At 35.7% G+C, this 21,015-nt stretch overlaps 1 protein-coding gene across 4 annotated transcripts in view; it reads right to left on the bottom strand.

The window, feature by feature from the left end:
• gig (TSC complex subunit tuberin) overlaps nucleotides 1-21,015 on the bottom strand; it is a 943,661-nt gene that overhangs the window by 179,433 nt on the left and 743,213 nt on the right. For all 4 annotated transcript variants that reach the window (XM_090415521.1, XM_090415523.1, XM_090415524.1 and 1 more), the window contains one exon: nucleotides 7,029-7,218. In XM_090415521.1, coding sequence (XP_090271647.1) covers nucleotides 7,029-7,218 — 190 coding nt within the window. The remainder of the gene's footprint in view (nucleotides 1-7,028; nucleotides 7,219-21,015) is intronic.

Genomic DNA, 21,015 nt, shown 5'->3' with positions numbered 1-21,015 from the left:
CTCTCCATTCATCCTGCTCATTTGAAAAACCATGCAGTGCTCAGACATTCCAATCTTCAAGATCATCTACAACCAGAGCCTTAAATTTTGATCTATGTACCATCTTCAATAGGATGAGGATGATCTGATCACTTCAATAACATCAAAAGGTAGTCTTCCCTTTTCTCTCACAAAAGCAATCTCAACTCGCCCCTATCCTTATACTCAGTAATACACACATCACCAGACATTTCAGATCTCTCTGCAGGGAAAACATTTATCTCCAGTCTCTCCTGACATAAATTTCACATCAATAGCTTCCTCAGATCCAAAGAAACTAGGCATTCTCTTTTGTTCCAGATACTAATTTACACCAACTAATTCTTAACTTTATACAAATCCCAAACCTGTCAATGCTTAGAATACTGCTCACATGTGAGTGGTGCATCTAAAACTTCTCTAAAAATGTTTTACTTGTTCCACAGGTTCCCCGTTCACAACACAGTTGACATTTTCAACAATTCTACCTATTTTCATTGTCTTTGTCTTTTTAATGCTGACCTTCATACCATATCTATTACAACAGTTATTCAATTTAGTCAGGGACTCTTGCAAACATGTAGCGGATTTATTTAGAAGTACAACATCGTCCGCATAAAGCAAGGAGCTAGCATTAACATCTCCAATTATGATATCGTGTTTAATACCACTTTCCTACATAATGTGATCCATATAGATAATGAATAACAGAGGGGATAATGTACATCGTTGTCTCACACCAGATTTACCATTAAATCATCTTACTGTACTTCCTTCAATTCTAACTGCTGACTTACAACTCAAATACAAACTAAGTATTGCTTGATATAATGCCCCATTGACACCATATAACTGTAGCATATTGAATAGCTTCTCTCTTGGCACCTTATAGTCATATACACGTTCCAGATCGACAAAACTTAAATATAGATCTTTGTTATATTCCCATGCTTTCTCAACTATCTGTCGTCAATTGAAAATCTGATCCTGACAGCCTCTATTTGGCCTGAATCAAGCTTGTTCTTCACCAAGCTTCTGTTCAACAATCCTTCTCAACAGTTTCTCAAGTATACTTGCATATATCTTACCAGGAACACTCAGTAATGAAATGCCTCTGTAATTCTCACATTCAGTTTTATTTCCCTTTTTATACATGGGTACTATGAGCTCTATTCCAATCATCGGGAATTCGTCCCTCTGTCCAGGCTTTCTGAACTATGTGGTGCAGCCACTGTAAGACTTTAATACCACCATATTTAACCATTTCTAGTTGAATATCGTCTACTCCTGCTGCCTTTCCACATTTCAAGCCTTTGATGGCTTTTTCTACTTCAAGTATGGATATGTATTCCTGACTATATGCCTGTTGTGTGTTTTTTACCACTGTCCTGTCACTGATTATTTCATTTAGCATTTTTCGAAGTAATTACTCCATACCTCAAGAATATCTTTTTCTCCTGTTTTCATGTAACCTTTATCATCTCTAACTCCTTATACAGCACTCTTTCCTCCATTTCTAAGCTTCTTCAACAACCTCCAGAATATCTTACCACCTTCTTGATATTTATTTTCTATGTTCTTGCCAGTGTCCTCCTATGGCTTTTGTTTAGCTAGTTTTACACAGTGTTTAGCTTTCTTACATTTGCCTTTGTATTCTCTAAGAGCATAAGCTGACTTATTTGCCAGGAACTTTTGAAATGCTTTCTTCTTTTCCTTCACTGCCTCTTTAACTCCCTGTGTCCACCATGGAGTTCTGATTTTTCTATCCTTGCAGACAACCTCACCACATGCCTCTCTGGCTGAATCAATCAGGGTTTTCTTCAAGGCTTGCCACTGAATCTCCAAGGTTAGGTTCCTGTTCTCAAACTCTTTCATTTTTTTTTCAACAATCTTTGTGTATTTTAGTCTACAGTTCACATCTGAGAGCTGCTCAACTTTTATTCGCTTTAAAACTTTCTTACATGTTATTCTTTTCAGCACGAAATTCAATATTATTCTGCTGAAGACTAAATAGTGATCGCTTCCAATTTCAAATCCTCTGTACACTCTGGTGTTCTGCACCAGGGAGAAAACATCACTATCAACAATAACATAGTCAATGAGACTTTTCTTATTCCTTGCCTCTTCTCTCCATGTGAATTTGTGTACATTTTAACTCTGGAACATACTGTTAGTAATAACCAGTCCATGTCCTGAGCAGGAATCCAACAGGTATTTGCCATTATTATTGGCTTTGCTCTTTTCTCCAAATTTTCCCAAAATATTTTTGTATGTCTGACAATCATTTCCTACTCTGCTATTTAGATTCCTAACAAGGACCAACTTTTCCTTTTTCATTGTGTCAGTTGCTTTTTCTAAACCATCAAAAAATTCCTCCACTTCTACCTTAGTAGAACCTTCTGTGGGATCATAGGCACAAATAAGTCTCATTGTCCAGTTCCCCATTCTCATATTTGCCCACATCACTCTACTTGATACTGCCTGCCATTCAAGAAGATTAGCCTCGTATTTTGTGTTGAATACTATGGCTACTCCTTCTTTTCCTTGATTGTCATTTCCTGAATACAGTCATAACCCGACTTGCACGAATCCGGAGTTACGCGGTTTCTTATATGTACGTATTTCCGTTACGTCTCACCACTAGTTGTATCTTTCCAGCGCCAGCCGCATTCGCCCGTGTTACACATGCTGTGAACAAGCACTGATGTGATTCACGCGATATCCATTCATACATGATTTTTATAGTCTACAAACCTTGCGATTGGAAAAACTTTTATTGGGATTACATTGATCAAGTGTATATAATAAACAACTAAGTTATACCAACTAGTTTCACCAACTAAGTCTGTTAGCATCTTCAGGGTACATAACAGATGTAATTCACTAAAAAACTGTTACAAACTAAAATCAACCGATTCCAATTATATTAAACAAAGAACACAGCGCGTACAATACATTCATAGAGCGTGGATGATCCCACTTGTTGTTATTTAGGAACGTTCTATAGTTGGCACTATATTTCAGTTCTGGTGAGTTGAAGGATCTGATAAGGGTCTTTCAGATCACGGGCAAGATTAGGCCTTGGTTCCTGTTAAGGTTTTGTGTACAGCGGGCAACTGTTGTGGCCTCCTTAAAAATTCGGGAGCGGAAGTCCTCTTCCATGTAAGGAATTGTGCTTCTATCCCACTCTATAGTATGGTTCGTTCTTGAGAAATGAAAAGCTAACCCCGATTTTTCTTCATCATCATCATCAAATTCCTGCCATGTACCCTCAAGGGGTGTACAGGATATGATAGTACCACATGAAAAAAATTACATCATTACTAACTTCCTATCTACAATTTTCCTCCAAATCAGTCGGTTACTTGTCAAGGCTCCAAGCATTATCAGATCTTATATTTCTATCGTCTAAGGCACTTTGTACCGTATCAATCCACCTATATCTTGGTCTTCCTCTGGGTCGTTATGCTGCCAACCTGGCAGAGAACACTTGTTTTGCTAATCTTTCTTCACCCCTTCTGTTTAAGTGACCATACCACCTGAGATTAGATATGCTAACGCATTCCTGGATGTTGACAATGTGAAGTTCTTTCCTAATATTCTCATTTTTAATATGATATTGCCATTGATGCCATCTGTTCACCCCTATAATCTTTCTCAGGACTCTCATATCTGCGGTCTCTAGTCTTTGGTCAAGTGTTTTACTTCTGACCCAGCTCTCAGATCCATAAAATAAAACTGGTTTGAACACTGTCTTGTATACAGCTAATTTAGTGTTCCGACTAATTTCTCTCTTATTCCATATGAATTTATTCAATTGACTTCCTATCATACCAGCTTTGCCGATTCTGTTGTCTATTTCTATATTTAATTTAACATTTTCAGTAAATATCGTGCCTAAGTAGCTGAAATGTTTCACTTGTTCCACAGGTTCTCCATTCACAACACAGTTGACATTTTCAATGATTCTGCCTATTTTCATTGTCTTTGTCTTTTTATTGCTGACCTTCATACCATATCTATTACAACAGCTATTCAATTTAGTCAGAGAATCTTGCAGACTTGTAGCGGATTTATTTAGAAGTATAACATCATCCGCATAAAGCAAAGAGCTGACATTAACATCTCCAATTTTGATATCATGTTTAATACCACTTTCCTTCATAATGTGATCCATATAGATAATGAATAACAGAGGGGATAATGTACATCCTTGTCTCACACCAGATTTAACACTAAACCATCTTCCTGTACTTCCTTTAATTCTAACTGCTGACTTACAACTCAAATAAAGACTTCGTATTGCTTGATATAATGTCCCATTGACACCATATAACTGCAGCGTATTGAATAGCTTCTCTCTTGACACCTTGTCATATGCCTTTTCCAAATCGATAAAACTTAAATACAGATCTTTGTTATATTCCCATGCTTTCTCGACTATTTGTCGTAAAGTGAAGATCTGATCCCGACAGCCTCTATTTGGCCTGAATCCAGCTTGTTCTGCACCAAGCTTTTCTTCCACAATTCCTCTCAACCGTTTCTCAAGTATACTTGCATAGATCTTGCCAGGAACACTCAGTAGGGAAATACCTCTGTAATTCTCACATTCAGTTTTATTTCCCTTTTTATATATGGGTACTATGAGAGCTCTACTCCAATCATCGGGAATTCGTCCCTCTGTCCAGGCTTTCTGAACTATGCAGTGTAGCTACTGTAAGACTCTTATACCACCATACTTCAGCATTTCTGGTCGAATATCATCTAGTCCTGCTGCCTTTCCACATTTCAAGCCTTTGATGGCTTTTTCTACTTCAAGTATGGATATGTATTCCTGACTGCATGCCTGGTCAGTGTTTTTTACCACTGCGCTGTCATCACTGCTTGTTTCATTTAGCAGTTTTTCAAAGTAATTACTCCATTTCTTCTCTGTTATTATTGACGTCACCTATATATTCTTTTTACCTAATTTCAAGGCTCCTTGAAGTTTGGCCGATGTAATTCAAGCCACATGAGCATGGTATGTTATAAACTCCAACATATTTGGAGAAAGGATGGCTATCTTTTGGAGATCTTAAGAATTGTCTAATCGTTTCTGTGGGTTTAAAGGCCACTCTTATTTTATGTGGTCTAAGGAGTCTAGCAATCTTATTGGAAACTGTCCCTAAGTATGGAATGACGATGGTAGAAATATAACATACATCATCTTGTTGTCTTTGTCGGGGTTCAGAGAAAAGTATCTTGTGGACGAGTCTTCGAGGAAATCCATTCATGATAAGGTTGGTGGATATCAGGGATAGTTCTTGCTGGAGGTCTTGTTGATCTGTTGTAAGGAGAGAGGCACGGTTCTTCAACATGTGTACAATACTAAGTTTCTGAGAAATGTGGTGTGAGGAAGTGAAATGTAAATAACGTCCTGTATTGGTAGGCTTGCGGTAAACTGAGAGGTTGATATTCGGAAGCTTCTTAATTAAAACATTCGGAAGCTTCTTAATTAAACCATTCGGAAGCTTCTTAATTAAAGTGTCCAGAAATGATAATTGGTTATCTTCTTCAAGTTCTAGAGTAAATTTGATTGTGAGTGTAGAGAGTTGATTTTCTTAAGAAAGTCGAACAGGTCCTTTTTTGTGTGGTTCCAAACGATAAAGATATCATCCACGTATCTCCACCATACTGTGGGTTTAGGGTCTGTTTGAGTTAAGATTTTACTTTCAAAATCCTCCATAAAGAGATCAGCACAAGATGGAGAGAGGGGGGCTACCCATTGCAAGGCCAGTCAATTGCTGATATATGGTTTTATTCCATAAGAAAAAGTTTGATGTTAAACAATGATGGAACAGAGAAGTAATGTCTTGTGGGAGCAAACTTCCTAAAATGTTGATCACTTCCTCAACAGGGATGTTAGTGAATAAATTAATTTTTTTCGCTTGCCCCAACAGGTTTATGATTATTAGTCCACAAAGGAGGGGGTAGACCTGAGAAGGCTTACATCGAGGTGGTGCAGCTCCTTGAGGGGTGCATCACTCAGGCCAGACTCTTTCCCCCACTCTGTGAATCGCTTTCTATTTTGGGAGTTTCACTTGAAATTCCATTGACTTCTTTCAAAGTCATATCAGGTTTCTTTTTCTTCAGACCAACTCCAGAATTAATTACTTATTTTTTTCCTTTTTTTTTAAAGCTTTATTTCAAATATGTTACAGTGTAAACTGTAAAGAACAGACGTCAGGAGATTTTCTCCCCTCAGTCACCCTTCAAAACAATGGATCCCATTAATTCGACACTAAGCTAATTAGTCAAGTTCCAAAATTCAATCCTATACAATGTAAGTTTAAATTGTTTTCTGTTTCTCTTTCTTGTAGGAACAAGAGACGTCTACAGACACTTGGTTTAATTTAATTTAAGTCACGTTTTTTTTTTTTATATATAGAGCAATAGGTGTTAAGAGATGACATCTTCAGACACCTGGTTTAATCTAGTTTAAGCTATGGGGTAAAGTAAAGCACATTTTAAAGATTTTTTTAGAACAGGTGAGAAGAGATGACATGTACGGACCGTTTAGCCACAACCTCTTGGTTACATAGTTAAACAGGTTGACTGAGGCCTCTTTATTATCTCTTACTATCATACTCTACCTTTCTTTAACTTCCCCTATTACTACCTGCTGACCCTCAGCAATCTTTATACTCCAAAGGCCGATGATGAAAGACATGAACTCCCATTCTACCTAAATAAAGGTCGAAACTAGTCTGGGTAGTGGCCCTTCCCTTAATGCATAACATTATACATATCCGCAAGGAGATGTGTTTTGCATTTTGGGAGATACTGAGATAGGAGTGATGTTAGCTTGCTCCACCTTTGCAACGAGTTGCCCAGTGTTGTACTACTTTACCCAGTCCTGAAGATACTTTCAGGTGCACACTTTGTTTGCTCACACTTGGATAAAGGATTAAACTAAATTTATTATTATCTTCAAAAGGAATACTGCATTTCATTCAAAATCTAAAAATTACCTTCATTTTCATGTTGTTGAGTATCTTCAAGAGAAACTGATTCTGTAGGAGAAGAACTTCTACTGAAAGGTCTATCAGAAAATTCTTGGAAATTTAATTCTTGATTAGTAGATATTTCTTCATCTTCTTCTTCAGAGGTTTCTTGTTTTGTTGGAAGCAAAAGAGATGCTATATCTGGAAGGGAGGGATCCTAATAAACAGAAAAAAAAAGTTACAGAATAAAGATACTAAGTAAATGCTAGATAGTAATTTTAATTTTTCATTGATACACATGTGTGCACACACAAAGAAATAACAAAACTTATTATTAGTACTGTGCTGATAAAACGTTACCATGAAGCTGCTTATATTATTAATGACAGCTGGCAGATGAGAAAAACAAAAGCTATTAAATCCTATGTATGTCTTTGTTTCTTGTTACAAGGACATGATCAGAGAGAGAAAAGAGGATCAGTTGACAACATTCCAAATATGAGTCACATAACATGTATTTGCTTACTTGTATCTTGGTCCCAGCTGAGTAAAAAGGAGAAAGCAATATCAGTGTCCAAAGGGAAACAATGGTTATCTTTTGTTATTCGCATACAAGGTTATAATACTCATTCATTATTACAAAAAAAATGAACAGTTAATCATCATTACTTGCCAAATAGTCTGACACAGGCATACAATAAGAGTGGTTAAGAGATGATGTAAAGTTTCAAGGAACAAACAATCAAATTTAAATTGAGTAAATTGATGAATTTTGGAAAAACTGCCTGGTGTCAATGGCATGGTAAGTAAGGACAGACTTATCAAAGTGCAGAAATTATGTAGTCTTGATGTCACTGAATTCCAATCTCAGTAGAACAGCCCATATGTACCAAATAACTGACAGAAAGAGGATACATGATAGACACCATTCAATGAGAAAGTGGCAATTTATCTTTGAGAAAAAGAAGTTTCCAAGCTGGTCTCTGAAAGTAGTACAGAGATTATATTTGCAAATCACCTGTGCTATTTGTTTTAGTGTTCCCTTCAAGTAGGTATGGAAACTCTTTTTACAGCAGATTATACAAGTACAAATGAGTTCTTTGTAGATATAATCTATGCAGTACAATGAAACCAGCTTTGAAACTTTCTTTTCTACTATCCACTAAGGATAAATTACCACATCTCTTCTTGCCTAATGCCAATCAAGTACCTAATTCATGTTAACTTTATTTTGGACAGAGGTTGGCTATTCTGCTGAGATTAAAATCCAAGAACATCAAGATTCCGGAATCTTGATGTTCTTGGATTTTGTTCAGTGTTCAAAGGGAAACAATGGTTATCTTTTGTTATTCGCATACAAGGTTATAATACTCATTCATTATTACAAAAAAAAATGAACAGTTAATCATCATTATTAAGGATAAATTACCACATCTCTTTTTGCCTAATGCCAATCAAGTACCTAATTCATGTTAACTTTATTTTGGACAGAGGTTGGCTATTCTGCTGAGATTAAAATCCAAGAACATCAAGATTCTGGAGTCTGAGAAGTTTTCAACTATTTACCATGTAGACACAAAGTTCTACAAAAGCTAATGTGTTTTCCTTTTAATTCTTATAATGTATAAGTCAGCTGTGACTGAAACACAATGCTGTCCTTGTAACAACAAAGAAATATACGAGTTAATAACTTCTATTTTTCTGCAAGTGTCAACTGTTATTAATAATATGCCTACTACACTTGTTCCTTTAAAACATGCAATTGGAAGAACGATGGCACGCTGCGCCCTTCGATTAGAAAAGGCCCAAGTTCGATTCTCGTCATAACGGGAGGAATCTTTATACGGACTTTTTTAATTGAATGTGAGTCAGTTGATCTCATATGGAGGTAGTAGGGTTTTTTCTCCTGGAAACTAGGGTTTTTCATCCCACATACTGACAAATCAGCCCTTCAGAACACATGCAATTTACAGACAAAAAATACTAGCTGTGGTGTTGTTTGTGGGCGGTAGATAGCGTTGATGTGGGCGATTGGTAGAAGGGTTCTATGTAGTACTGGAGACGGAGAGTTGTACAGTAGGTGTCCTCCCGCGATGAGTCTTCGGACTACTTGGAGATGTCATGAATAATAATAATTTGAATTAGTCATTATTTTAAGGATTTTTTTTAAAATGAGAGAAATGAAGAAAGCAATTGATGTTAAAACAAAAAAAACCGTTAGAAGAAAATCATCACTATAATTAAATTATTGGTATGTCCCTCAGGGAATGTACAGAATATTAAGATAGTACTGTGTGAAAAGAATGCATTACTAACTTCTTATCGACTATTTTCCTTCAAACTAATCTATTATCTGTTAGGACTCCAATATCATATTTTATATTTTGTTCATCTAAGGCACTTATTACTGTATAAATCCAACTAGATCTTGGCCTTTTTCCTGCCATCCCAGGAAGGGGGAAAAAAGAAAACGTGTTTTGCTAAACTTCCCTGGTCAATACTTCTTAAGAGACCCTACCACCTTAGATTAGTTCTGCTCACACATTCCTGAATGCCAGCAATGTCAAGTTTGTTCCTAACATTTTCATTCTTAATATGGTTCTGTTATTAATCATCTGTTCACCCTGCTAATTTTTCTCAAAATACTCATATCTGTTTCCAATCTTTTTATCAATGTTTCATTTCTAAATATTGTGATTAAATTAAAGATACCAAGAAATTATATTCTTGGTTTAATCCTTTATCCAAGTGTAAGCAAACAAAGTTTGCACCCGAAGTATTTTCAGGACTGGGGCAACTCGTGGTAAAGGTGATATTGACTTCACATCACTTGCCTCAAATGTTTTCCTTGTTATTCAGGTTCACCATTCAGTATGATGTTTTCAGTGTTCTGTCGATTTTCATACTGAATTTATTCAGCTATTATTTATTTTAGTTAAAGAATCTTGCAGATTTCTACTGGATTTATTTAGGAATGCATCATCTGCAAAAAGTAAAGAGCTGAGCTGCATACCACCAATACTCATGTCAGGCCTAATTCCAGTGATCCATTCTCTGATGTTCATCATCATCATCATCAGAATGGATCATCCGTATGTTATTCATCATACGGATGATGAATAACATCAGAGATAATGTGCACCTTTGTATCACATCTGATTTAACATTAAACCATCTTCATGTACCTCCTTCAATTCTAACTGCCAACATGCAACTCAAATATAGATCATATACTGCTTGATATAATATAATGTACCATTTACACCATATAACTGCAGCATTTTAAACACCTTTTCTCTCAGATGTGCTTCCATCTGTTTTTGCTCATCTTTCAGATGCACAAAATTCAAATATGGATCACTGTTATATTTTTCTGATTTCTGAACTATTTTGTTCTAAAGAGAAAATCTGATCGAAACAAAAATTTCTATCTGGTATGAATGCAGCTTGCTTCTCTAAATTTCTCTTTCACGATTTTTCTTAGCTTCTTCTCAACTATGCTTGTATAAATTTTTCCTGGAATATTTAATAGAAAAATTCCTCTATAATTCAACATTCAGTTTTATTCATCTTTTTTATAGATGGGAACTATGAGTGCACAACTCCAATCATCTGGAATTCAACCCTCTGGCCAGGCCTTCTGAATTATGCAACATAGCCACTGCAAAACTTTCATACCTCCATATTTGAACATTTCTGATTGAATATCTACTCCAGCTGCCTTTCCACATTGGTCTGGCTATTATCTAGCATTTCTACCTAGAGTAATGATACACTCATGTTTGCATCCCACATGAATGTTTCTTCCATTATCAAGCTTTCAAGTAATAACAGAGAGAGTATTTATATCTTTAGTTTTCAAAGATATAAATACTCTATGAATATTACTTTTTTACAGTATGTTTCCTCCATTTCTAAGCATCTTCAATTACTGTTATAAAATTTTGCCACCTTCCTGATATTTAATTTTTATAGTCTTACAAAAGTCTTCTCATGACTTTTTTTAGTTGCTTTCACACATGATGATTTACTTGTTAGGAACTTTTGATAAGCTTTCTTTTTTTCCCATAAACTCATTAACTTCTGGAGTGCACTATGGATTTCTGATTTTTTTCATCTTTGCAAAGAACTTCACCACATGTTTTCTGGGATGAATCAATTAAATGAGTTACTCAGAGTTTTCCAATTAGTCTTCAAGAGTTTTTCAACTGATTTATTTCTTGAATAATATTTGTAGAGTTGAGCTTACAGTCTACCCATCTGAAAGCAGCTAGAACTTTCTTACACACTTTTTTTTGCAATTATATTCACATTTTTTTTCCAGCTCAAAACTAAATGGTGATTACTTCTCATTTCGAATCGTCTATCTACTCTTGTGTTCTGAATCTATGTAAAGATATAACTATCAAGAATCCAACACAAATGAGACATACAGTTATGCATGACATAAGTATGCTACCTGTAAATAATCATTACTCAGATCCTCAAAAATTTTGAGGATCTGAGTAGTGATTTCCAGTCATTATTTAAGCTTAAACCTTAGTTTCTGTTGAAAGAGCCAAACAAGTGAAAAATCGCAAAAAAAATATTCTAAATAGAAGATGGGTGGTTTTATCCCATTCAACCACATATCAGTAGCTGAAGTATTGTGAGCTAAGTGAAACTTTTCTTCTCTTTTATGGTTTACATCGGTAATATGCCTCCCCCCACCCCATGCAAAACTTTGGCTTGTCCAGCCGATGTAGGCTAGACCAACAAGCTAAAGTTTTGAATTTAGGAAAAATAAATTTAAAAAAAAAAAAAAAAAAAGCATCGCTGCATAAAAGAGAAAAAAGGTTTGGCCTAGCTCACCATACTTCAACTACTAGCCCATGGTTAACTGGGAAAAAGCCAGCAGGTCATGTTTAGAAAATGCAATAATTTTTTTCATGACAGATTAAAAAGTTTTTTTCACTCATCAGGCTATCTCAACAGAAATCAATATTTAATCCTAAATCCATGAAGTCACCTCTGATGAAAATGAGATACATAGTGACATATACCACAAGTCAGCTAACCCTTTGTCGATTCTATAGGTAATGACTGGAGAAGTTAAGGTCAAATGTGCTAACAGATCAGAGTAGCTATTTTCAGGCATCATTTAAAAAGAAATCTTGATATCTGTTGAGAGCCTGATAAGCGAAAAACTGTCAATAGTTTCTTTAATCTATTGAGAAAAAAGTTATTCAAACTGACATTCAAAAGACTGTTACAAAACCAGTCTTTTGTTCTAGCATGTACTAATAATGACTAATTCAAATTTCCCATTATGCACACGTGCATGCACGCACCCTGAAAATTTACTCTAAATAGGACATCATGTTCATGTTCTATTTATTAATGATAAAGGATATTTGAAGATTATCACAAGAAAATAAATGTACATTACACAAAACTTTAAAATGACTGAATGACTGTACACCCAATATTGCCCATCACATACTAAGAAAAAGAAAATAAGCATATTAAGAGGATCATAAAATACTACAATAATAGTGACATCTTTAAATTAAATTAATGTAAAGGCAAAATATATTACTATATCTTTACAAAGGTATATTATAATGGTATATTAAAGGATAATTAGCTTCAAAATAGTGTTCAAATGTAAAGTTGATTATTCTGAAGAGGACATGTTCATAAACAGAAATAAATATTTTGAAAACTATCATCAAGTTTGCCAACAGGAAAATATACCAGAGGAGTGGAGGGAAAGTACGTACCCATCTACAAGAGTAAAGGGGATGAACAAGATGGTAGGAATGACAGAGGAATAAAGTTGATGTCACACACACACAATGAAATATCCTAGAAAGGGTTCTTGATGGAAGACTGATGATGGAAAATTTTCAAGAGAAACAATGGGAGCTACACCTGGTTTTTATTGATGTGGAGAAAGCATATGATAGAGTGTCAAGGCAAGAAGTCTGGAGGTGTATGAGGGAGAAGAAGGTACTGGAAAAATATGTCAGGGTTGGTGCAGCAGAAAGAATTTTGACACCTGACTGGGAGAGACAAAGTTTTAAAGCAACAGTTGGCTTGCATCAAGGGTAAGCATTAAGTTTGATGCAAGTTACTAACTTAGGAGCGAAGATATTGGAGGCAAGGTTGAGATGGTTTGGTCATGTGATGAGGAGGGAGGATGAGTATGTGGGAAGAAAGGTCATGCAGATGGATGTGTAGGGGAGGAGGAATTGCAGGAAGCCAAACAAGAGATGGAGGGAGCTGGAGGAGGACTTGAGGATGAAAAACTTGGATGTGGTTACAGCTCAAGACAGGAGGATGTGGAGAAGATGCACTGAGAACAGCGACCCTACTTAAGTGGGACAATCTGCAGAAGAAGACAAAGAAGATCATCATCATCAAATTTCTGACATGTACCCACAAGGGGTATACATCCTTACTAACTTCCTATTTACAATTTTTCTCCAATTCAATCTGTTACCTGTCAAGACTCCAACATTATCAGATCTTATATTTCTATCTTCTAAGGCACTTCTTACCATATCAATCCATCTATATCTTGGTCTTCCTCTGGGGTCTTATTCCTGCCAACCTGGCACAGAACATTTGTTTTGTTAATCTTCTCCCTCCCATTCTGTATAAGTGACCATACCACCTGAGATTGACTCTGCTAACACATTCCTGGATGTTAAAAATGTCAAATTCTTTCCTTATATCCTTGTTTTTGATATGATATTGCCATTGATGCCATCGGTTCAAGCCAGTAATCTTTCCAGGACTCTCATATCTATGGTCGAGTGTTTTATTGCTAACCCAATTCTCAGATCCATAAGTTAAAACTGGTTTGAACACGGTGTTGTATAGAGCTAATTTAGTGTTTTGACTAATTTCTCTCATATTCCATATAAAATTATTCAGTTGATTTCCTACCATACCAGCTTTGTTGATTCTGGTATCTATTTCCATATTTAGTTCACCTATCTAGTTCACCTTCACTAAACTCTTGCCTAAGTAGCTGAAATGTTTTACTTGTTCTATAGGTTCTCCATTCATGATGCAGTTGATATTTTCAATGCCTCTGCCTATTTTCACTACCTTTGTCTTGTTATTGCTGACCTTCATACCATATCCATTACAACAGATATTCAATTTAGTCTGAAATCTTGCAGACTTGTAGCAGATTTATTTAGAAGTATACCATCATTTGCATAAAGTAAAGAGGCTCAGATTAACACCAGATTTAACATTAAACCATCTTCCTGTAATTCCTTCAATTCCAACTGTTGACTTACAACTCAAATAAAGACAAAGTATTGTTTGATATAATTCCTCATTGACACCATACAACTGTAGCATTTTGAATAGCTTTTCTCCTAGCACCTTGTCATATGCCTTTTACAGATCTACAAAGATCTGTGTTATATTCCCAAGATTTCTCAACTATTTGTTTTAAAGTGAAAATCTGATCCTGACAGCCTCTGTTTGTCCTGAATCCAGCTTGTTCTTCCCAAAGCTTCCCTTCCACAATCCTTCTCAACTGTTTCTCAAGTATACTTGCATAAATTTTACAGGAACATTCAGTAGGGAAATACTTCTGTAATTCTCACATTCAGTTTTATTTCCCTTTTTATATATGGGTAGTATGAGAGCTTTACTCCAATCATCTGGATTTTGTTGCTCTGTCCATGCATTCTGAACTATGCAGTGCAGCCACTGTAAGACTTTTATACCTCCATACTTTGGTTTCTGGTCAAATATCATCTACTCCAGCTGCTTTTCCACATTTCAGGCCTTCAAGACCTTTAAACCCTATCTAACTTTAGGAGACCGAGTGGGCAGTTCAATTTGAGATAGCTGGCCCATGTCTATCACTAATCATAGGTGGCCACCGATGAAGAGTCTGGCAAACAAGTGTTGCCATTTCTTGATACTGAACCCTAACAGGATATGTTACCGTGTAAAATAATGTAGTTCTACAGTCGATTTTCTTGAATTTACGGGATGAAAATCCCGAGCCTGTGCCAGAGACAGACTAACCCGGGAACCGGTCGAAGAAAGGCTTAGAAAAAGTTCCTCCAGTCAGTGACTAGACTTGAACTATGAGTCTATCTTCAGGTGGCCTAACGCAGAGGATGTAAAAAGTTTATTTTTCACTTGGTTAGAATATAATAAATTTAGTTTAATCCTTTATCCAAGTGTGAGCAAACAAAGTTTGCGCCTGAAAGTATCTTCAGGACTGGGGTAAGGTGGTGCAACACCAGGGCGACTCCTTGCAAAGGTGGAGCAAGCTACTATCACTCCTATCTCAGTATCTCATAACATTAGACATCTCCTTGCGGATATGTCTAATGTTATGCATTAAGGGAAGGGCCACTACCCAGACTAGTTTCGACCTTTATTGAGGTCTCTTCAGTGGGAGCCATGCCCAAGTGGAGATACCAGCCAGAAGCGTTAGCAAGGTCATCTCTACCTGGCTCCCACTGAAGAGACCTCAATAAAGGTCGAAACTAGTCTGGGTAGTGGCCCTTCCCTTAATGCATAACATTAGAGATATCTGCAAGGAGATGTGTTTTGCATTATGGGAGATACTGAGATAGGAGTGATAGTAGCTTGCTCCACCTTTGCAAGGAGTTGCCCTAGTGTTGCACCACCTTACTTCGGTCCTGAAGATACTTTCAGGCGCAAACTTTATTTGCTCACACTTGGATAAAGGATTAAACTAAATTTATTATATTCTAACCAAGTGAAAAATAAACTTTCAACATCTTTCTCTAAATCCAGAGTAATTTATTAAAAAGGTGGCACACCATTTGGCAACTCCTACAGGTGGAGGTGACCTTGCTAATGCTTCTGGCTGGTATCTCCACTTGGGCATGGCTCCCACTGAAGAGACCTCAATAAAGGTCGAAACTAGTCTGGGTAGTAGCCCTTCCCTTAATGCATAACATTAGACATATCCGCAAGGAGATGTGTTTTGCATTATGGGAGATACTGAGATAGGAGTGATAGTAGCTTGCTCCACCTTTGCAAGGAGTCGCCCTGGTGTTGCACCACCTTACCCCAGTCCTGAAGATACTTTCAGGCGCAAACTTTGTTTGCTCACACTTGGATAAAGGATTAAACTAAATTTATTATATGCAGAGGATGTAAGTGCCACTTCAACTACTACACAGGCCTTATAAGTTAATAATAATTATTTAAAGTTTTTTTTTAATACAGTTAATTAATAACTAATAATATAGTGTTTCCTCTGTTACACCTTTGCATTGTTTTATCTATAACATTACGTGGCTCTCACTGTTTCATATTTTGATGTTTGCGTAATTTACTTGTAATTAACTAATGTTGCCACTGATGATGGCCTGTAATTTTCAGGCTGAAATATATGGCCTTTAAATAATATTATTCACTTATTCCCTTGTGTTTTGCATAAAATGAAGAAACTTTATGGCGCAAGTATCTCATAAAGCACAATCAACCTTCATATCTTTTCTGGGTCTGGCTCCCACTGATGCATAGCATTATACATACTGAATGGATGTGTGCCTTACATTGTAGGATACTAAGGCAATTAATGTGAAGTCATTAGCGTCTATATAAAAGTATCCTAGTTGTGAAGACATTTCATGCACAAACTTTGTTGGATAAAGGATTAAACAAGAATCTAATTAGTTGGCAATTTTCCTTTAATGCGATCATTAAATTCTTTTTTGAGAAATGAACTGTAAGAGCTTTCTACGATGCATGAGGATGAACCTTTGAGAATTTTTTATTAATCATTTGAAAATGTGCTACTTCAGCTTTCAATTGCAGCTTAAAAAAAAAAAAAGAAAGAAAACTGGCCTGATTATTAGCCTATCTCTGAGAATAGATCAGTAACATTGCCAAAATTGGACTGCATGAAAGGAACACATACTACTGAATAGCAGGAGCTTACTAGAATTCTAAATAAAACTTTTTATGAGAACTTTATAAATTTAGCAAAATTTTCACTATGTGAAATGTACAAAAATGAACAGAATTGGAACTTTTCATACATCATGAGATGTATGCAAAATTTTTTTTTTCAAAATGACATATTGTAGCACCTAATAGTCAACATCATGGCCGAAACATCACTTCCTACAATAAACCAAATCCAGTTAGTACAGTAGAAAAATCAATGACATGGTATAATCATTATTCTTCCATTAAGTGAAAACTATAGTAAGATGTTAGTTAATTACAAATACAAAATTCACCCATTTAGGTGCTAACTATAAATGATAAGTTATAATTCTTAATAAACCAAAGACAAATATTAGAAAAGTGCAATAATGTTCTGGAGGATAATGAAAAAACATTACAAAAATAGAGGAGAGAATACTGTAAAAGAAATAAGAGATGATAAAGGAGGCATAAAAACTGAAGATATTTGCATGAGCTGTAGCTATTCTGAAAGATAGTTAAATGAGCAACAGTAGCAAAAATATTCAAGAGTAGTGCAATTAGAGGTTAAAAAAAAGACAACAGAAACCTGAAACATACACGGCAGCTAGAATAGATGAATTTTGACCAGAAATGCATAACTAAGATGGTATAAAATATTAGTGTTTACACTGCATAATTCAGAAGACCTGATCAGAAGGTTAAATTCTAGATAACTGTGGTAGTGTTCTGATAGGATTTACATATAAAAAACAAAACTAAATGCAAGATTATGGATGAATTTCCCAAATGAACATGCTAGGTAAGATTTATGGAAGATTAACTTGGAGCAGAACAAGCTAGATTCAGACAAAATAGGAGGCTAAGATCATTAAATTTTTGCTTTAAGATAAACAGGTGATAATTCTTGGGAATATATCAAAGATCTATATTTAAGTTATGCAGATCTGGAAAAGGCACAAGATAAAGTGCCCAACAGAAAAGCTGTTCAAAATACCATAGTTATATAATGTAAACAGAACAATTATACAGATCAATAAATAGTATATATTCAAGTTCAGCAGTTAGAACTGAAGGAGATATTATGAGAAGACAGTTTATTCTAATCAGGTGTAAAATAAGGGTTCACACCATCTTTACTTTTTATTCATCTATAAGGATCAATATTATTATTATAATATCTAGTAATATCATCATCATCATCATCAAATTCCTGATATATATACCCTCAAGGGGTGACAGGATATGATAGTACTACATGAAAAATTTACATAATTACTAACTTCCTATCTACAATTTTCCTCCAAATCAGTCTGTTAGATGTCAAGACTCCAATATTATCAGTTCTTATATTTCTGTCTTCTAAGGAACTTTTTAATGTATTAATTAACCTATATCTTGATCTTCCTCTGGGTCTTAATCCTGCCAACCTGGAAGAGAACACTTGTTTTGCTAATCTTTCCTCTCCCATTCTGTTTAAGTGACCATACCACCTAAGATTAGCTCTGCTAATGCACTCCTGGATGCAGAAAATGTCAAGTTCTTTCCTAATATCCTTGTCTTTGATATGATATTGCCATTGATGCCATCTGTTCATGCTCCTAATCTTTCTCAGGACCTTCATATCTGCGGTCAAGTGTTTTACTTCTAAACCAGCTCTCAGATCCATAAGTTAAAATTGGTTTGAATACCATCTTGTATACAGCTAATTTAGTATTTTGGCTAATTTCTCTCTTATTCCATATAAAGTTATTCAGTGGAGTTCATGTCATACCAGCTTTGTTGATTCTGTTGTCTATTTCCATATTTAATTTACCATCTTCACTAAAAATCATGCCTACAGTAAGTGGCTGAAATGTTTTACATGTTCTATAGGTTCTCCATTCACAATGCAGTTGATATTTTCAATGTTTCTGCCTATTTTCATTGTCCTTGTCATTTTAATGCTGACCTTCATACCACATCTATTACAACAGTTATTCACTTTAGGGAGGGAATCTTGCAGACTTGTAGTGGATTTATTTAGAAATATCATCGGCATAAAGCAAAGTGCTGAGATCAACATTTCCAATTTTGATTTCAGGTTTAATACCACTTTCCTTCGTAATGTGATCCATATAGATAATGAATAACAAAGGGGACAACGTACATCCCTGTGTCACACCAGATTTAACATTAAACCACCTTCCTGTACTTCCTCAAATTCTCTGTATTTTCTAAGAGCAGAAGCTGACTGACTTACAACTCAAATAAAGACTAAGCATTGCTTGACAATGCTTAGTCTTTATTTAGTCTTGACAATGCTTAGTCTTTATTATACACCTTGTCAATGCCTTTTGCAGATCTACAAAACTTAAATACAGATATTTGTTATATTCCCAACTTCTCAACTATTTGTTGCAAAGTGAAAATCTGATCATCCTGAGTCTATAATTGGCAGGAATCCAGTTCGTTCTTCATCAAGCTTTCCTTCCACAATCCTTTTAAACTGTTTCTCAGGTATACTTGCATATATCTTACCAGTAATACTCAGTAATGAAATGCCTCTGTAATTCACAGATTCAGTTTTATTTCCCATTTTATATATGAGTACTATGAGAGCTCTATTCCAATCATCGGGAATTTGTCCCTCTGTCCAGGTCTTCTGACTATGCAGTACAGCCACTGTAAAACTTTTATACCCCCATATTTCAGCATTTATGGTTGAATATCATCTACTCCAGCTGCCTTTCCACATTTCAGGCTTTTGATGGCTTTTTTTTACTTCAAGTATGTATTCCTGACTGCATGCCTGGTCAGTGTTTTTTACCATTGTGGTGTCACTGATTGTTTCATTTAGTAATTTTTTGAAGTAATTACTCCATTCAACAAGGATATCTTTTCCTGCAGTTTTCATATCACCTTTATCATCTCTAATTTGTTTTACAGCACTCTTTCTTCCATTTCTGAGCTTCTTCAACAAACTCCAGAATATTTTGCCACCTTCTTGATATTTATTTTCTATGTTCTTACCAAAGTCTCCCAATGAATTTTGTTTAGTTAGTTTTACACAGTGTTTAGCTTTCTTACGTTTGTCTCTGTATTTTCTAAGAGCAGAAGCTGACTTACTTGCCAAGTACTTTTAATATGCTTTTTTCTTTTCCTTCATGCCTCTTTAACTTCCAGTGTACACTGTGGAGTTCTTCTGATTTTTTATCCTTCCAGACAACCTCACAACATGCCTCTCAGGCTGAATCAATCAATGTCTTCTTCAGAATTTACCAGTGAATCTCGAAGGTTTTCAACCACTTTAATTTTTACTTGATAATGTTTGTGCATTTTAGTCTACAATTAGTTTCTGACCTCTGGAATGTCGAGTATGAGGAAAGATTGAAAAGATGTAATTTGCAGAGACTAGTGGAGAGAAGGAAGAGGGGAGATATGATAGAGACCTACAAGTTGGTAAGGGGTTGCTATAGGATCAATGGTGGAGAAGTTCTACAGCGAATAGTGGGAGATCAGGGGAGAACCAGATGTCATCCCTGGAAACTGTATAAAGAGGGTGTGAGTAGGGGAGTGAGAGGCAGGTTTTTTTCGTGCAGAGTTGTGAATGATTGGAATGCCTTGCCTGAGAGTGTGGTGTCTGCAAGGAGTTTGAATGTGTTTAAGACCCGGTATGATGAGATGTGTGTGAGATAAAAGGACCTCCTAGATGAGTCTTTGACTCCATGAGGTCTTGTTTAATAATAATAATAATAATAATTAACATCTGAGAGCTGTTCAACTTTTATTCATTCTAAAACTTTCTTACATGTTCTTCTTTTCAACAATATGAAATTCAATTTTATCCTGCTCAAGACTAAATGGTGATCACTTCCAATTTCAAATCATCTGTACACTCTGGTGTCCTGCACTGGGGAGAAAACATCACTATCAACAATAATACAGTCGATGAGACTTTTCTTATTCCTTGTCTCTTCTCACCATGTGAATTTGTGCACATTTTTATGTTGGGACATTGTGTTAGTCATAACCAGTCCATGTCCTCAGCAGAAATCCAACAGATGTTTGGCATTATTATTAGCTTTGTTCTTTTCTTCCAAAT

Source organism: Typopeltis vanoorti, chromosome 3 (assembly GCF_054136105.1).
Source record: "Typopeltis vanoorti isolate ZY-2024b chromosome 3, IOZ_Tvanoo_1.0, whole genome shotgun sequence".
In the NCBI taxonomy this organism is placed as follows: domain Eukaryota; kingdom Metazoa; phylum Arthropoda; class Arachnida; order Uropygi; family Thelyphonidae; genus Typopeltis; species Typopeltis vanoorti.
Note: the sequence above shows the minus strand (reverse complement) of the source record. Positions and strands in the feature narration are given on the sequence as shown.